Source organism: Erinaceus europaeus, chromosome 20 (assembly GCF_950295315.1).
Source record: "Erinaceus europaeus chromosome 20, mEriEur2.1, whole genome shotgun sequence".
NCBI classification, from domain to species: domain Eukaryota; kingdom Metazoa; phylum Chordata; class Mammalia; order Eulipotyphla; family Erinaceidae; genus Erinaceus; species Erinaceus europaeus.
This window is the reverse complement of record NC_080181.1, coordinates 53,046,741-53,064,435: the sequence shown is the minus strand read 5'-3', so window position 1 is coordinate 53,064,435 and position 17,695 is coordinate 53,046,741. Positions and strand designations below refer to the sequence as shown.

General features: G+C 45.8%; 1 protein-coding gene across 14 annotated transcripts in view; it reads right to left on the bottom strand.

Annotated features, from left to right (window-relative positions):
- AKAP13 (A-kinase anchoring protein 13) overlaps positions 1 to 17,695 on the bottom strand; it is a 323,919-nt gene that overhangs the window by 120,281 nt on the left and 185,943 nt on the right. Inside the window, exon 1 of one of the 14 annotated variants that reach the window (XM_060179373.1) lies at positions 659 to 1,644. The exons of 12 other annotated variants lie outside the window; for them this stretch is intronic. In XM_060179373.1, coding sequence (XP_060035356.1) covers positions 659 to 739 — 81 coding nt within the window. In that variant the 5' untranslated portion in view covers positions 740 to 1,644. Of the gene's footprint in view, positions 1 to 658; positions 1,645 to 17,695 lie in introns of those variants that run through there. One more of the 14 variants, XM_016190210.2, reaches the window with a different exon arrangement.

The following is a 17,695-nucleotide window of genomic DNA, read 5'->3' as shown; positions in this document are numbered from 1 at the left end:
GATCGAATGAAAACACACACACACACACACACACACACACACACACACACACACACACACACCTCTTGAGCCCACACAGGGGAGCCAGCTCACAGGGTTACCTGGCCATTGCAACAGGCTCACTCAAAACCCTCCCAGAAGATACTGACATCTTCCCCTTCCTTAAAGGGTGGAGAATGAAAGATAATTGGGAAAACAGACAGAATAAGGGACAGACACGGGGGGGGGGGGGGGACGGACGGACGACCTCCTCTCAGAGAAAGGGACAGACATGGGGGGGGGGGACACGTCCTCTCAGAGAAAGACACCCAGGCAGTCAGCAACCGGGGTGGTGGAGACAGACATCACAGGGAAGAGCAACTCGGACCTTCTCCATCTGTGACTTTCCAGAGCATTATCTCCTTTGAGCCACAGATCCATTTTCAATCAAGTAAAATCACTATTTTCACTGCCTCCAAGCTGAGCCTCAAGCCCCCGCTGTGTTCGGATATTCCTCCCTTCAAGTCCTGACTGCCAAGTTGACCCACAGCCCCGGCGCCCACTGCTCTCACAACACTTGCCAGCCTTCCTCCCGGTCCGGGGTGGCCGTGGACTCCACTATTGGAGTCTGGTGCAGGGGGCGCAGGTGCCCTCTCCTGGGTGAGGTGTGGCCCCTTACCTTCAGCAGAACCACGTCCACCGTCCTGTCCACCTTGGAGATGTCACACAGGCTGTAGCGCCGCTTGTGCCGCTCGTACATTTTGCCCCAACGCAGCCCAGTGCCCACTGTTCACCTGGGGCCCAAGCTCCCGCAGGCCCAGAGTTTCAGGTCTCCCGTAGCTGGAGGAGCTCTGTGCCGTCCAGCTGGCCCCCCCCCCACCCCCTTTCTCTAGAATCCTCAAAGGGTCAAAATGAGTCACTAGGGAACCAGGCAAAATCCAGTTCCATGAAATGACTCGAGAACTTCTCGGCAACTTCAGGGCCCTAGGATGATGGACCGACAATTCATAATATAAACAAGAAATGCCTTCTGGTGCTATACTTTGTGCAGATCTTGATGGAAAGAGATGGGCCCGCCGTTCCCATGGCTGACGAGCACTCCGGAAGAATCACTAAGAATTAACTGGCCGAGCATAATGGCCAACAACCTACGTTGGGAAGAAACCCAAGGCAAGCAACAGAAAGTCACCATGTGCCTTGTCAGGGAAAGAGAAAGAACTGAGAGGAGGGAGCTGCTCTATTTTAAAGAGAGGACATGAAAAAAAAGCTCCCATTAAATTCTGTTCTTCTTGGGGAAGAAAGGGGGGGGAGGGTAAGGAAAATTAATTTTTCCTTTCCAGAAATAAAAGTCAAAGCCCGGAGCCCGTCGGAAGGAACACGTCTTTGGAGCCAGTCTCTTGCTCACCAGGCTGGGTTGGGATTGAGGCTAGGAGTGTCCAGTGACAGCAGAGTCCAGGGAGAAAGACCACTCCTCCTGTCTGTTGGCTCTGGCCCCTCCTTGGGCACTGGCCCTGCCCTCCTGCCCCCCCCCCGGCCCCCACCCTTGGACGTCACTACTTGCCCTTTCAGCCCGGCAAAAGCAGCCTCAGAGGTTTGAAAACTTAATTGCGGCGGTGGGAACATGATTCATCCCCAGACGAAGAGGAGAAAAACAAAGCTTCCTTTCCCAGCCTCCTCCTCCTCTTCCTCCTCCCACTGTCCAGTCTGAGCAGGCTCTCTGCTGGGCATGCAAGATGTCCCTCGAGCGGAGAAATGTGGCCATAAGGGGAGGGGGGTGTTACCCCAGTGTCACTGGCCAGCACAGCAGGCTTATTATCTATTCCACCAAGTCAAGAAAAATTGAAACTACCCCAGGCGCACACTGCAGCTCCCTGCCAAACGCAAACCAGTGACTTCATGTGAGAAAAATGTCAGCCAAATCGCTCAGGGCTCTGTCTGCAGGACTCAGAGTGGCTAAGAAGTGTCTGGCAATGTGGAAGAATCATCAAGGGCTCATAGTTGTTTTGCTGTTGTTATTGTTTTGGGGGAAGGAGATTAACGAGGAGAGGAGGGGAGACTGGGATGTGTGTCAGTATTATGTGTTGTGACTGAGCAGAGTTACGTGGGGATGCTTTGGTTCACAGGGACTGGGCCTCTACTGGCCATGAGATGTTGCCTGATTTCTCACTGTAAGACCCCGCCCTGTCTGACATTCTCAGAGCTGACCCCGTCCAGAACCTATTCCCTCTCTTCTCAGACATTCTGTCACTTGGGCTGAAAGTGACTTGAGAGGGAAAGCAGAGGCAGAACCCACAGGCACAAGAAAGGGTATGAAGTGTGCAGACCAGCGTTTTCTGCAAGTGGCTACTCATGCCTTCGTTAAGGCCAAGGAACCCCTGAGCCTGGAACATCTGAGCACCAGCACAGCCTGGATGCCTGCGTCCTGCTTCCTGCACAGAGATGTCAGGTGTCTCAGGATCCCCGAAAGGGTTCTCCTCAGACCAGGTGACCAAGCACCAGCCAGCTCAAAGAACAAGGTCCAGGAGCTCAGCCAACAGGCAGGGCCACCCTGCTCAGCCTACAACACCCCACTGCAGTCAGCAAGAGCCTGTGGCCCTGAGTCCTCAGGCAGGAAGGTGGACACGCCCTCTGCTGAGTCTCCCTGGGAAACTGAGCTCTGGGCTTAACTCTACAGACACATGTTGCTTTTCTACGAACGCCAGAAAGCGGGAGTGACAAGATGACTCGAGAGAGGAGAGTTTGGAACCCAAGTTTTTCTCAGGATTACCAAGAGGGTGAGGCTTCTGAGATTCTTAGAGTAACTGGTCCAGGGTGGAAACTCAAAAGATCTCTTGGGAATCCAAGGGGTTCCTGACTGTATCAACTAATTGATGGGCGGAACCAACGGTCCATTCCCTTCTCCGGAGGAGCTTCAGCCCAGCGATCATCTCCGACCCCAGCAGGAAGAGAGGCCTCCTGTGCTCAGACCAATCCTTCTTCTTTAATCAGAATCAAATGTTTCCTGCCTCCAAGGTTCCCAGGCAGCTCTCAAGGGACCAGAGATGCCTGGATTACCACACAGCCTTTGTCTTCCCAGCCTCCCCAAACGACTGTGGGCGGAGATGGAGATAATCCATACTGACAGAGCTGATAGTCTGGTCCTCACAGTGGAGGCAAACAAACGAAACAAGTAACGAGGTCTCTGTCCTCAGCAAGTTCAAATAATTACAGAGAAGCCTGTTTGGAAGTAATCTAATTGTCTGAAACGGGCCAGACAGAGGCTTTGGGACATAGGTTCACTTTTGTATTCCCCAAGATTCTCTGACTTGGGGCTACGGGCTGGAAATGTGAGATTCTGACTCTTTCGGCATAGAATACTCCAAGAGATTTGGAAACTGTCTAGATGGACTCTGTTCCTTTTTGGAAAGCAAATGCTATGGGTGGGGCAACAAAGAGCCTCCTCTGCCCTCCCCCAACCCCACAGTCCTGAGCCTTTGCTGCTGAGACAATTCCAAGTTTTTATCGAAAACATCTGGAGCCACGGAATAGTTATTGTTAGGATTTCGAAAGGCAGTAACCAATCATTTTGTATCCAAACCGGAGCTGTGAATTACAGATTTTTATTTTGAGACTCTCCCCCCACCCTTTCCTTTAATTTTGGGAACTTGTAGGGAAATAAGTTTATTACTGACAGCCTTTTACAATGACAGTTATTTACAGCAAGACTGATTCAATCTCCCTTCTCTCTGGGACCTCTATCTCACACTCAATCCTTGAAGGGACTCCAAATTCGTCAACAGAGGCAATCAATGCTTTTGGTCTGCCACCAAGTTTTCAAGTTAGACTGCCACCTAGTGGATGTACCGAAGATCCAAAGTACCTAAGGCTGGCAAGCATATTTGTGGTGTGTGTGGGGGGGGGGGAGGGGGAGAGAGAGAGAGTGTGTGTCTGCTGCTATTTCCTGTAACCTCACTGGGAAACAGGGAGTAGCAGTCCAAAATAAAATGACCCACCAATGATCAATTTTGCTTCTGCAGGGAACACTAGGTGGCAGTTGAGTGGGAACAAAGTCAAGGATGATTTCTATTTGCAGATGTGTGTCTCTCTCACTGAGGATCTGGGATTTCTGGACCTGGGCTTCCAGACCTGAACATCTAGAGGGCCTGGACATTAGGCTGCAGCTAAAATTCCTTCTTGCTGGACTATTGTCAATCTGAGATTGAGAAATCCTTAGCACCTGCTTTGCAGCTCCTAGGATGTGGGCAGACTGAGGCTACAGAACGGGGATTGAGAAATACAAAGCATGTAGCCTACTCTTGTGTTATTTTATTTTCCACATCCACTTTTTACATGAAATGAGAAGGAAGCATCAGCCTACCGCAGTCAACAATTTACACCGATCTGGGATTTCATTAACTTAAAAATAGTGAGGCATTAGTTGCCTGTTTACATGTTGGTGGCAAATTTTACTAGAATGTAGATAAACTGTCTAGCCTCCCTCTTGAGCAATTCCGGTCTGCTTAGAATAACACACTGCTTCAAATGAGATGCTTGGGGGTAAAATAGGAGAAAGAAGGGAAATAAATATAATGGCTGCAAAGTTATTTCCCTAGCTGGGACTTCCTTACTAGCTTTGAGATAATATAGGTATTTAAGCACTCCTGGTCCTGACTCAAACGTTGGAGGTTCAAGAAGGTGAAGGCCCAAAGGTCAACCAATAGTATTTCTTTTCAAATGAGTACTGGCCTAACAGTTTCTTTGCTTTATCCTTTTATTACCTTCTTAGGAGAAATCTTGAGCCAGATTCCTTGAGCAGTAAGTTCTTTCAAAATAAGAACTTAAGATGGAAAATTGTGAAAAAACACTTTAAAAAAATTATAAAATAATATTTATTTATTTTCCCTTTTGTTGCCCTTGTTGTTGTTTTTTTATTATTGCTGTAGTTATTGTTGTTGTAACTGATATCATTGTCGTTCGATAGGACAGAGAGAAATGGAGAGAGGAGGTGAAGACAGAGAGGGGGGAAGAAAGAAAGACACCTACAGACCTGCTTTACTACCTGTGAAGCGACTCCCCTGCACGTGGGGAGCTGGGGGCTCGAACTGGGGAAAAAACACTTTTTTTTTAAAGTCTCTTCTCTGGCCAAGGAGGATAGCTTGGCCCACTATAGCACAGAACTTGACTGCCTGTGGGCCTGGGTTCAATCCCCAATTAGTGCTATAGTCAATCTCTCCCATATAAAAATAAGTAAATCAGGACTGGGTGGCGGCTCACTGGGTTAAACCTAGTACAAAGTGTAAGGATCCATGCAAGGATCACAGTTCAAGTCTCCGGTTCCCCACCCGGGGAGGTGGGGTCACTTCACAAGTGGTGAAGCAGGTCTGCAGGTGCCTTTCTCTCTCTCCCTATCTCCGCCGCCTCTCAATTTTTCTCTGTCCTAGCCAATAAAATGGGAAAAAATGGCCTTCAGGAGCAGTGTATTTGTAGTGCGGGCACTGAGCCCCAGCAATAACCCTGGATGCACAACATAAATAAATAAATGTAAATCTTAATATATAGTTTTTTTAAATAGAAAGGTCTCTTCTCAAACTGTCCCCACAGGAAATAGATCTCATGGAATAAACATCAGCAATAGCTTCATGAAATAAAAAGAAGGAAAGAGAGAAGAAAGAGAAAAGAGAAATTGTTCACAATTCCATTAGAACAGTTAATCTCTAGGACCAGTCTTTTGGGGCAAGATTTATTAATAACATTCACTGAGTCCTTCCTGTTTGCCAGGTGCTTCCACATGTCAAATTTCATTTACTCCTCATAAAAATCTAGAAGGCACAAAACTATTGGCTTTACAGATGAGGCAGAGTCATACTCAGAGTTTAGTCCATTGGAGAAGGTCACACAGCTAGGAAGAGTTCACATTAAATCCAGTTCTGTGAACTTTTTCTTTCTACTACACATCTTGTTTCGCTACTTGAGTAATCCGACAAATTGAAAGAAAAAGAAACCAGTGGGAGAAAATTTATGTTAACATTTTAGGAAAGAGAACATAAAAATCACTACTTATGTCATCAATATTCCTATATTTGATTTTACATGAATGTCAATGACTAAGAAAAAAAAAAAGCTGTGATTTCTTTGAGACTGGGGAAACTGCTTAGCTGGCAGAGCACAGGACTTGCATTCCTGAGGCTACTGGTTCAATCTCCAGCACCAAATATACAGGAGCAGTTCTCTGGCCTCTCTAAGAATTTCTCTTTTTTGTATAATTTAAAAACTGTACTCCTTAAAATGGTTTACTTACTTATTTGTTTTTAAAGATTTTATTCACTTATTCATGAGAAAGATAGGAGGAGAGAGAGAAATAACCAGACATCCTTCTAGTACGTGTGCTGCCAGGGATTGAACTCTTGAAAGTTCAATGCTTTATCCACTGCAGCACCTCCTGGACCACAAAATGGTCCCCCCCCACCAATAAAAATAATAAATGTTGAGTTCTCAGCACTGCGTATACTAGAGCAATGCCCTGTCTTCTGTTTTTTCATGAAATAAATTAATTTTTTGAAAAAGAAATTCAAAATGTGTTTTAAAAAATGACAAATCATTCCTGTTTTTCTTACAGGACAGACTCAGCTTGTCAGCATTTTAATCCTTGACATCTCAATGTTCATTTTCAGAGCTTCTCAGTACAGTAGTAAGCTACCAAATCAGAATGGACTCACAGAACACAAAGACTGAGAGGTAACTGGGTTGTCAGGGTCCTCTCTAGCATCAGGGGGTACTCTGATCCTGGTTCTTCCTCCCTGGAGCAAACCTTAGTTCTTTCTCTTGGCTGCCTTTCAGAGACATGGAGGCACCCGTCACAACTCACCAGGCTTCTCAAGCTTCTCTACCAGATCAGCATCCCACAGGCGCCATCTCCTGCACTGGCATCGCCCTGGGCTCCTGCCCTCAGGCGCCAGTCAGTGCCTTCCTCAGTGAAGTGGAACCAGAGAAATGACACCGATCACCCTCTGCCCCACTGTTCGCACAGTGATGATTATGATCACATGGGCTTTCTTAACACAAAAACCACACGGCCAGAAGAGGAGTGGCATATGGGGAGATAAGTCCATTTCTTGTTTTCAGTTTCTGGTGTACATCAAAGTGAGTCTCTTCCACAGTACAGTCTTGTAGTTTAGATGAACATTCACTTTACATTTTGCCCTGATGAATTCTCTATGCTGTTATCCCTTTAGTTACAGTTGTTGGAAAAGTTGTAGAGGAAGAGGAAATCAGCATTCTTTCTGCTGGTGGGAATGCAAACTGGTACAACCCCTTTGGAAAACTGTATGAAAAGTCCTTAAATAAAAATGGAATCACCTTACTTACGATCCAGCATTATCACTCTTAGGCATTTATCCAACAGACACTCAAATTAGAAGGGACATAGGCGCCCTTATGTTCACAGCTGCATTATTTACAATAGCCAAAGAGTGGAAGCAGCCTAAATGCCCATCAACAGATGACTAGCTAAAGAAGTTGTGAGATATTGCTTCATGGAATAACACTCTACAATAAAAAAAGATGATACTATGTGCTTTGGGATTATGCTTAGCAAAACAAGTAAAGAAACGAAAGACAACTACCAGATGTTCTCACTCATGTAGTATCTGGAGATCTGATCCACATGAAATTGCAAAAACAAAACAAAATAAAACAGAAGCAAGCAAATTGTAAGACTTCTGAGAACTCTGGTGTTTATCTTTGGGAGGTGAGACGGTTGGGATACAGAACTCTGGTGTGGAACTGTAACTGTCACCTTACAATCTAAAACTATAGGAACACTGAACGCCATAAAATAAAATTCACTGCATGCTTTAAAATGTTTTCCAAAAGATGTTCTATTAAAATTGTTTCCAAGAAAAAAAATAATAAAGTTATCCCTTTAGCCTGAAAAGGACATCTTGAATATTGATCGTCCTGCTGAATTCACACCATCCCTCCACTGACTGCCTGTGTCCTCTGTGAGGTTCTCCACTGAGAGGCCCGGCAGCGCATCATTCACCTGCTACAACTCACGCCCAAGGGCTGCTCCTGCTGAACCCTGAGCCACTTTCCAATTTCCAGGTGACATAGGGCGACCTGCTAAATTCCTGCAGCAGTGAATACAGCCTGGGAGTCTCCTGTTCTACCCAAAGACCCATCACAGAGAGAAGCAGGCCCCTACCCCATAGGACACTCTTGGAGAGCCCCATCTCTTCAAAGTCTGTGCACTCTATTGGGAACCAGACATAAAAGCCTTTGTATCTGATCAACTATGAACTGCATTTACTGCTATTTTTGAACCTTCCACCAACAGACACTTATTTTTAGCACAACCACAAAGGCGAGAGAAAGGCTGCTCTAATTTTTCTCTTCCTAACGTTAAACAAATGTCCTGTCAAAGTTTAGAAAGCTTGCCAAAATCTTCAGATGTAAACTTGGAGTTGAGAAAAACAACTCAGTTAAAAAACTATTTATTTATGAGGCAACAGGGAGACCCAGAACATCACTGGAACATGCTGTGTTGAGGAACTGAACTCAGGACCTCATGCATGAGAGTTCAATATTTTACCCACTATGCCAGCTCCTGGGCTGCAAATAATTATAATTTTAATATCCTCTCCCCTCCCCCCAGGCATTAACAGTAAAAAGACAGGCTCTTTGTGAAATCTGTTTCTTTTTTGTTTAGATAGAGACAGGAGAGAGTGAGACACCATAGCACTGAAACTTCCTTCAAAGTGATAGGCGGTAGGGGCTGAATCTCCATCCGGGGTCACACACATGGCAAAGCAGAACACTATCCAACTGAGCTATTTTGCTAGCCTTTGAAATCTCATCATCATTATCATCACCATCACCTCTCGCTTTTTTTTTTTTTCCTCTCCCTTTAAAAGAGGGGTAGTAGGAGGAGAGACCCAAGCACAGTATTGCCACTTATAAAATATTCCATTTTGGCTTTTTTGATTTTTTTTTTTTGACTCACCAGAGACTGAATCAGGTACAGATGGGGATACATACACACACACACACACACACACACACACACACACACACACACACACACACACTACAGCTACACCACACCTCCCTGTCCTATCACATTATTTTATTCCTGGGCATACTCGCTCTGAGACACAGAGGCAATTCAAATGAATTCATACCTTCTGCTATTTCCTCTCAATACGTTCTGTATATACAGATTATATATGCATTTACAACTGCACAAAGCATGCAATTCAGATAAAGCTTCTGATTACAATTTCCATATCAGATGACACTCTAGCTTGAGATTTTTTTTTACATATCACATAAATAATTTTTTAAAGTATTATATTTATTTATTTTCCCTTTTGCTGCCCTTGTTGGATAGGACAGAGAGAAATGGAGAGAGGAGGGGAAGACAGAAAACGGGAGAGAAAGACAGACACCTGCAGACCTGCTTCACCGCTTGTGAGCGACTCCCCTGCAGGTGGGGAGCCGGGGGCTCGAGCCGGGATCCTTTCGCCGGTCCTTGTACTTTGCACCACCTGCGCTTAACCCGCTGCGCCACCGCCCGACTCCCCCCATGAATAATTTCTAAGCATCTTTATTAGCGTATCACTAATATACATAAGCGGCACCTATTTAAGCTGAACTAGAGACTTTCTTAACTACTTTAACTTTCCGTCCCTCTCTTTCTTTTTTTCTTTCTTTTTTTCTTTCTTTCTTCCTTCCTTTCTTCCTCTGCTTCTATTGTACTTGATAGGATAGAAAAACTGAGAGGAGAGATAAACAGAAAGAGAGATGCCTGCAGACTTGCTTCATCACTCTTGAAGCACCCCCTGCAGGTGGGGAGCAGTGACTCAAAGCCGGGACCTTGCACATGTTAACACAAGCATTTAGTCAGGTGCGGCATTAACCCCCTCTACTCAATTTAACTTTCTTATTAAATTTTTATAATCCCCCCAAGAGTGTGGCATTTAAGTACGTTTGCTTTTTGCATTTAAACTGTAAGTGGTAAAAGTACTAAGAAGGGCAAACTGAGTATCAGTAATAATGTAAACAACTAGATTTTCACATGGAAAATCCCCAATATGCTTGTGATTCAGTACATCACTACCCTGTCTTCAACAAGTTATTCAATAAATAGTTTAGATGAGACAAAAAGTGACTGGACATGTATGCTTAGCACTGACGCTATAGCAGGACAGACAGTAAAGACCTCAACTATGAGACAGACTAGAGGACAGGAACCATGGGGCACAGAAGGAAGCTTTTCAGAGGAAAGATGGTCAACAGTGCCTCACACCATGGAAAGGCCCAGCAAAGAAGAGACCTGGGTTTTGCTTATGCATTTTGTCGGCCTGGACAGAGTAGTTCTAGGGTGCTCACAGTGATGGCAGCTGGCTTTGAAAGATCGGACCATTTCATGCTAGGGGAAGTTAAAGCTCTGTCTGTCTACTCAACTTTCCCTAGCATTCTCTTAAGACGTTTTTCTCATTAGAGAAGTTATCTCCACAAATACTTCGATGTTGGTCACTATGGAATTGCTAACCAGGCAATAAACAATGTCGAGTATTGACAGAGGACAAGAACCATTTACATGAGGTGTATTCTGTACATCACACATGCATGCCAGAAGAATTTAAAGACGGGTGCTGTCTTTGTTGATCTCACAACAGCCTATGACACGGTCTGGCACCGTGGTCTCCTAGTCAAGATCTCAAGATGCCTGCCTCCGTGAGTGGCCAACACTATATCGTTTCTTCTCCAAAACAGAAGATTCCGGGTGCATCTGGGTGACAAGTCTAGCAGATGGAGACTTGTCTCAAGTGGCCTCCCCAGGGCTCGGTTCTGGCTCCTACGCTATTTAATATTTACATCAATGACCTCCCAGAAACTTCTTCAAGGAAGTTCATCTACGCCGATGACATCTGCTGTGCAACTCAGGCATCCAAGTTCGACATCCTCGAGGAAACACAAAAGACATGTCTCTGATATCTGATTACTGTAAAAAAATGGCGACTAATCCCTAGCACTGCAAAAAACAGTATCATCTGTTTTCCATCTACACCATGCCTCGGCCTCGCGTGAGCTTAATGTGCAGCTTGGCGATACGAGAATCCGGCATGAAGCCCAGCCAGTCTATCTTGGCGTTACTCTCGATCGCACTCTGTCATTTCACGAACATCTCATAAAAACTGCAGCAAAGGTGGGCGCGAGGAATAACATCATTGCAAGACTGGCCAGCTCCTCATGGGGCGCGAGCGCTTCCACACTACGATCATCCTCTCTGGCATTATGCTATTCCACTGCAGAATACTGTGCCCCAGTATGGTTCCATAGCCCCCATGTCCATTTGGTCGATTCCAAATTATATTCCTCCATGAGGATAATTTCTGGAACCATCCGTTCCACCCCGGTTCCATGGCTGCCAGTTCTTAGCAACATCGCCCCGCCAGATATTCGTCGGGATGCGGCATCATCTAAGTTCATTTCCCACGTCTACGCTCGACCGGACCTGCCGATATACGCGGATATCTTCGCCCACCCTGTCCAATGCTTGACGTCTCGTCACCCAATCTGGTCCCCTACGCCTACACTGAACTTCTCTGTTCCAGTCTCTTGGAAACAGAGTTGGCAGTCAGCTGAGGTAAAGAACAAACACCTCATCACAGACCCCTGCGAGCGTCAACCCGGCTTTGACCTAGCACGTTATGATCGGGCCCTCCTCAATCGCTATCGAACAGGCCATGGCCGGTGCACCGCTATGTTCCATCGCTGGGGAGCCAGAGACGACCCGAACTGCCCCTGCGGCTCCAGACAGACTATGACCCACATAGTCAACGACTGCCACCTCTCCAGATTCAAAGGAGGTCTCGAAACTTGACATCAGGCTCAACCTGACGCTGTTGACTGGCTACGGAAGAAGGGCAAACGCTAGAAGAAGAACATGCATGCCTGTCCACCCTTCCCAGGAGCTCCTGTCAGACAACAGAGGACACTTGATGGACAGCTGGCTGGCGAGCTCAGAAACAAGGACAAAGGCTTCCTATTAACCCAGAGCAGAGACACAGGGCAGACAATGAGCATTTCTGCAAAGAAATGGAAAAAGAAGGGAACCACCAGTGAGAGAGAAACTCCCTTTCCATAAGATCATATGTGGAAATCAGAACAAGCCTCACTCTATGAAACAAAGGCAATGAAGTCAGAGGAAACAGTGCTGACTTTTCCTGACCAGCGCTTCCTGGTGGGGCTGTGTCATCATCACCAGCATGCCAGGGCCAATTAGCAGCAGGCTAGTGGACACATGCCAAATGTATTTACCCACCAGGGTTGCCATGCCGACTATAGTCACATTGTTCTGCAGGGCCAGTGGCATGAAACAGGGCTGTAAGTCAGCCTGGGTAGCACAGATGAAACGCGGCATTTCAGCAAAAGGAATCAGGGTCTCTGAGTGAACGAGAGGGGAGAAAAGTGTCATGGAGGCATGGTGTAACATAAAGGACGGAAAGAGAAGGCAGGAGGGAAGTATGGGTGCCGGTACAGATGTGGGGAGAAGCAGATAGGATGGAGGAGCAGTAAGCTGTTTAGTTTCATTCCTGGGAGGGAGTGCATGGGGCCGGGTGGTAGCGCAGTGGGTTAAGTGCACATGGTGCAAAGCACAAGAACTGGCTTAAGGATCCCGGTTCTAGCCCCTGGCTTCCTACCTAGAGGGGGCTCGCTTCACAGGCGGTGAAGCAGGTCTGCAGGTGTCTATCTTTCTCTTCCCCTCTCTGTCTTCCCCATCTCTTTCAATTTCTCTCTGTTCAATCTAACAACACTGACAGCAATGACAACAATGATAAACAAGGGCAACAAAGGGGAAAAAATAGCCTCCAGGAGCAGTGAAATCACAGTGTAGGCACTGAGCCACAGTGATAACCCTGGAGGCAAAAGAAAGAAAGAAAGGGAGAGAAGGAGGGAGGGAGGGAGGGAAGGTGGGAGGAAGGGAGGAAGGAAGAGTGAGCTGCAGAAATATCAACCTGGGTGATAAAAGCATACGATGTCCTACTATGGTTCTATTGAGAGGCGACTGAGGGTCAGTGAAGATGTGTGAGCAGAGAGGATGGGTAGGATTTCCACCTGTAACTCCAGTCCGTCCCCTCGTCAATTCTATCTTCCTTGCCCAGATGTCACACTGCTCTGTGATCCTTATCCAACTTCATTTGCTGTCATTCTTCAAGACAGGCGTCTCTCTGGCTGGTTTCTCAAGGCTTCGTAGTCAGACGTTGGTTCTTTCTACCTCAGTTACTCCAGCTCTTGGCAAGTCTCTAGCTTGTCCGAAACCCATCCTACGAAGCCCACTCTGCACAGCTAGCTCTGCCTTCAGTAGTCTGACTCTCATGAGCGTTGTTCCTGGAGGCGGCCTCTCAGCTAAGCCAAGCTCCATGAGGCAACAATTACAGTCTGAACTTCTCCCCGGAGCCTCAAAAATGGTCCTAGAAAGCCAAAAGCTAGAGCATTGACCCATGATGTACTCACTTATTACCACACTTTCCCAAGACTTTCCCAATGATTGACCAGAATTAGTTATTAAACAATGAAAGGGGAAAGTGTTGTCAGTGTTTACAAAAAGGAAAAAAAAAAAAAGGTGAGATGTCATCTGAGAGGGCTTCTGATATGGAAGGATAAAAGTCCTGGCTAGAAATGAAAGTACATGTCCAAAATAACTAGATCCTTAGGAAAATATCACTTGCTTGTTCTCACTTCACAACAAAAAAGAATAGCTTCAGCACAATCATTTGGCCAGACAAGCCAACACACGATTCAGCTTCCCATGAAGGCCTCTCGCTCCCCTCCTGCCACCCCCACCGTGCAGTCATAGCTTACACCAATGTGGAGGGATAGCTTGCTCTTTTATCAGTTGTCCAAATGGAAGCAAAGGGAACAGAGGAAACTTCTTTGTGAAAATCCCTTGCTTTTTTTCCACACTGCTCCCAGGTCAGTCTAGGCCCTTCCACATGGCTTTGCTCATGTGGGAACTACTGTTTACAGCCTGCATTTGGCAATTTTATTCAACTAGAACAGGTATTCTGATAATCTGGGGGGGGGAATCAAGATTTATTTAATCAGAGAAAAGGAAGTAGAGCATCGCTCCAGCATATGTGGTGCCAGGAACTGAAACCAGAACCTCTTTTTTGCAAAGCTTGTATGCGCCCTCTTAGCCACAACAACCTGCACAAAATTTCAATCCAGACCAACCCCCTCTTTACCTCAGATAATGTCTGAATATAAGTGAAACTACCCAGTATTCACTCTTTTCCTTCTGGTTTATCTCACGCAACATAATCCCTTCAAGTTCCATCCAAGATATGGAGACAGAGAAAATGTCATTATTTCTCATAGCTGAGTTGATATATATTCACAACTGTTTTTTAAAAATATTTATTTATTCCCTTTTGTTGCCCTTACTGTTTTATTATTGTAGTTACTGTTGTTGTTATTGATGTCATCGTTGTTGGATAGGACAGAGAGAAATGGAGAGAGGAAGGGAAGACAAAGAAGGGGAAAGAAAGACAGACACCTGCAGACCTGCTTCACCGCCTGTGAAGCAACTCCCCTGCAGGTAGGGGGCCGGGGGCTTGAACCAGGATCCTTAAGCTGGTCTTTGTGCTTTACACCACATGTGCTTAACCTGCTGCGCTACTGCCCGACTCTCTATTCACAACTTTCTTAACTACTCGCCTATAGTTGGATAATTGGGTCAATGAGAAGCTTGGACTAGGAGCGGTGTATCTGCAGCAAAGCAAAAGACTCTGGACTGTGGGGAGATGGAGGAGGAGGAGGCATGTCCGGTAGCCAGGACACAAGGTGAAGAAAGATTTGGGTTGGTGATGGGACTGGTGTGCAGACACAGCTGTTATGAGGAGATAAGAAACTACATTCATTTATATGTAACTGTTCTATAAATCTATTATTTCCCCAATAAAATGATTTAGACAAAAAAGTCAGAATATGCTCTTGCTATCTCCAAAAAAATATTTGGTTGGGCGGGTGCCCTGTATTTAAATATACCTATAAGCAGACTGTCCTCAACAGTACCTAAGGACTGTTGGTTAGCAGGGTGACAGCTAAGGGAGGACCATGAACAATAAGGGAGGTCACAGATTAACGCAGGAGTCAGACTGTTTTAGGTAAGACACGTGACCTTTCTCACCTGAGAAACATATTCCTTAGTTTCTCACCTGAGAAATGGGGATAAAAATAATCAAGACTAGCCATGACTGAAAAACAAAAACAGTTAAGAGAGATCAAGACTAATAGTAAGAGGGGAATTTTTTTTTTTTTTTTTTTTTTTGCCTCCAGAGTTATTGCTGGGGCTTGGTGCCTGCACCACAAATACACTGCTCCTGGAGGCCACTCCTTCCCTTTTGTTGTCCTTGTTGTTTTATCGTTGTTATGGTTATTATCATTGTTGTCACTGATATTGTTATTGTTGGATAGGACAGGGAGAAATCGAGAGAGGAGGGGAAGACAGAGAGGGGGAGACCTGCTTCCCCACCTGTGAAGTGACTCCGGTGCCGGTGGGGAGTCGGGGGCTCGAACTGGGATCCTTAAGCTGGTCCTTGCGCTTTGTGCACTTAACCCTCTGCACTACCGCCTGACCCCCAAAATAGGAATGTTTTAAGGTATAAATTAATCAGTACTATATTTTGCAGCCTGTGGCATGAGTACTATGTATCGGTTGCTATGCTACTTTTAATACTAGTTTACAAGATTATAAAATAACAAGACTATAGCTCCACACCACAACCACCACCAAACTTCTGTGCCCTACCCTCAATGGTAACTATAAATCTTTCAGAATCTCAGAGAAAGGCTGGATCACTCTCTTCTTTGCAAGTTCACTTTTTTTTTTTAAAGTTATTTAAGTCAGCCTATAAGATGCAAATAAGATAAAGTCAAGTATCTGAAAAATTCTGACAAATGGGAAGGAAAAAATTAAAATATGTCTACTATGAATCAGACCATCATGCTCCCTCTGAAAATAGTTTGGATCATGGGACAAAGAGCAGAGAGGAGGCAAGTTCAGTTTACTGTGCTAAGTAGAGAAGGAAGGAGCTTTCCCAGAAGCCAAAAGGAGAGGAGTTGCTGGGCATGTGGTGGACACGATGCAGTTTTAAGAAGTCGTTTTTCTAAAAGGTCAAGACAGAACTGGGAACTCAGACAGAAGAGTCGGTCTTGGGGGGAAAAGCAAGAATAAAGAAAAAATGTCTCTTGATCTGAGGTGGAGGGAAAGCAGCAAGGAAAGTCAGATATTTATAGATTTTTCCTGGCTAATCCCCAGAGCCTGATTTGGACTGAACCTTGAGTGGCCCTGAATGGCCCTCCCCCAGGAAACTGAAGCGGCCGCTTAGCCCAGTGGACGCCAGGGCACTTGGCTAGAAGTGGGCATCTGGGAGAACCACCTCCCTGGCCTTCTCCTTCGCCTTCCAGGCTCTTCTACCCGAGCCGCACAAGTCAACTTGAGCACTCCAACAGGAGTTCACACCTGGCTGCCTCTGTGTGCTTGCCCTCACCCTCTGGATCTTCCCCCAAAGCAGAAGCAGGCAGGTCTTTTGGATCCCTGGGACAGCCTTACTCTTTGCAATGCCTCCAGGTACTCGCGGTCAGAAAGTGGGTCTGGCCTTGCTCAGATGCCATGAGAAATGTACTCTAACGATGCTGACTGTTCTTTGGATGTTCTGTTTGTAAGTTTCCTGGAGCCAAGATAACTCTTTTTTTTTTTTGCCCTATAGCTTCTTGGCCTCTGCATTCAGTAAAAAGCTCCCTGTATAAAGAATGGATAGATAGTCATCAGTCTGAAGCAGGTCTTTTGGGTAAGGAGGCCCGTTCTCAGGAGGAGATTACAGGTGCAGCTATCTAGGTTCAGAAGCTCTGTACTTCATAACTCATACGACCAATAGATTTTTTTTTTTTTTTGCCTCCAGGATTATTGCTGGGGCTCGGTATCTGCACTATGAAAGATGTGGCCATCTTTCTCTCGTTGTTGTTGGATAGGACAGAGAGAAACTGAGAGAGGAGGGGAAGACATAGAGGAGAGAAAAATGGACACCCGCAGACCTGCTTCACAGTCTGTGAAGCGACCCCCCTTGCAGGTGGGAACCTGGGTTCTGGAACCACGATCCTTGCTCTGGTCCTTGGCTCTGTACTATGTGTGCCCAGCCCGGCACGCTACTGTCTGGCCCCCACAACAAATATATTTTTTAAAAACGAGTTAATTAATTTTAAATTGCCACCAGGGTTATCACTGAGACTCGGTGCTGCCAGCATTATAAATTGCTCCCAGTGGCCATTTTATTTATTATTTTTTTAAATTTGACAGAACAGAGAAACTGAGAGGGGCAGAAATAGACACCTGCAGACCTGCTTCACTGTTCATGAAGCGCACCCTCCCCGCCCCCGGCAGGTGGGGAGCTGAGGCTCAAACCCAGGTCCTTGCATTTGGTAATGTGTGCACTCAACTGGGTGAGCCACCACCCAGCCCAAACCCATGGCTTTTTGACAAAGAAAAGAGCATCTACCCTGCTTAGCACAGAGGATACTAGTAATTAGAACCTGCCTGTAATTGGGGCATATCAGAAATTAGACTGTAAGTCTAAGGACATCTCTATCTGCCCTAAATGCCCTTTAAAAACATAAATTGCAATTTGGTTAGGTTCTATAATATCTTCTATCTATGCTAGAGAGCTGACTG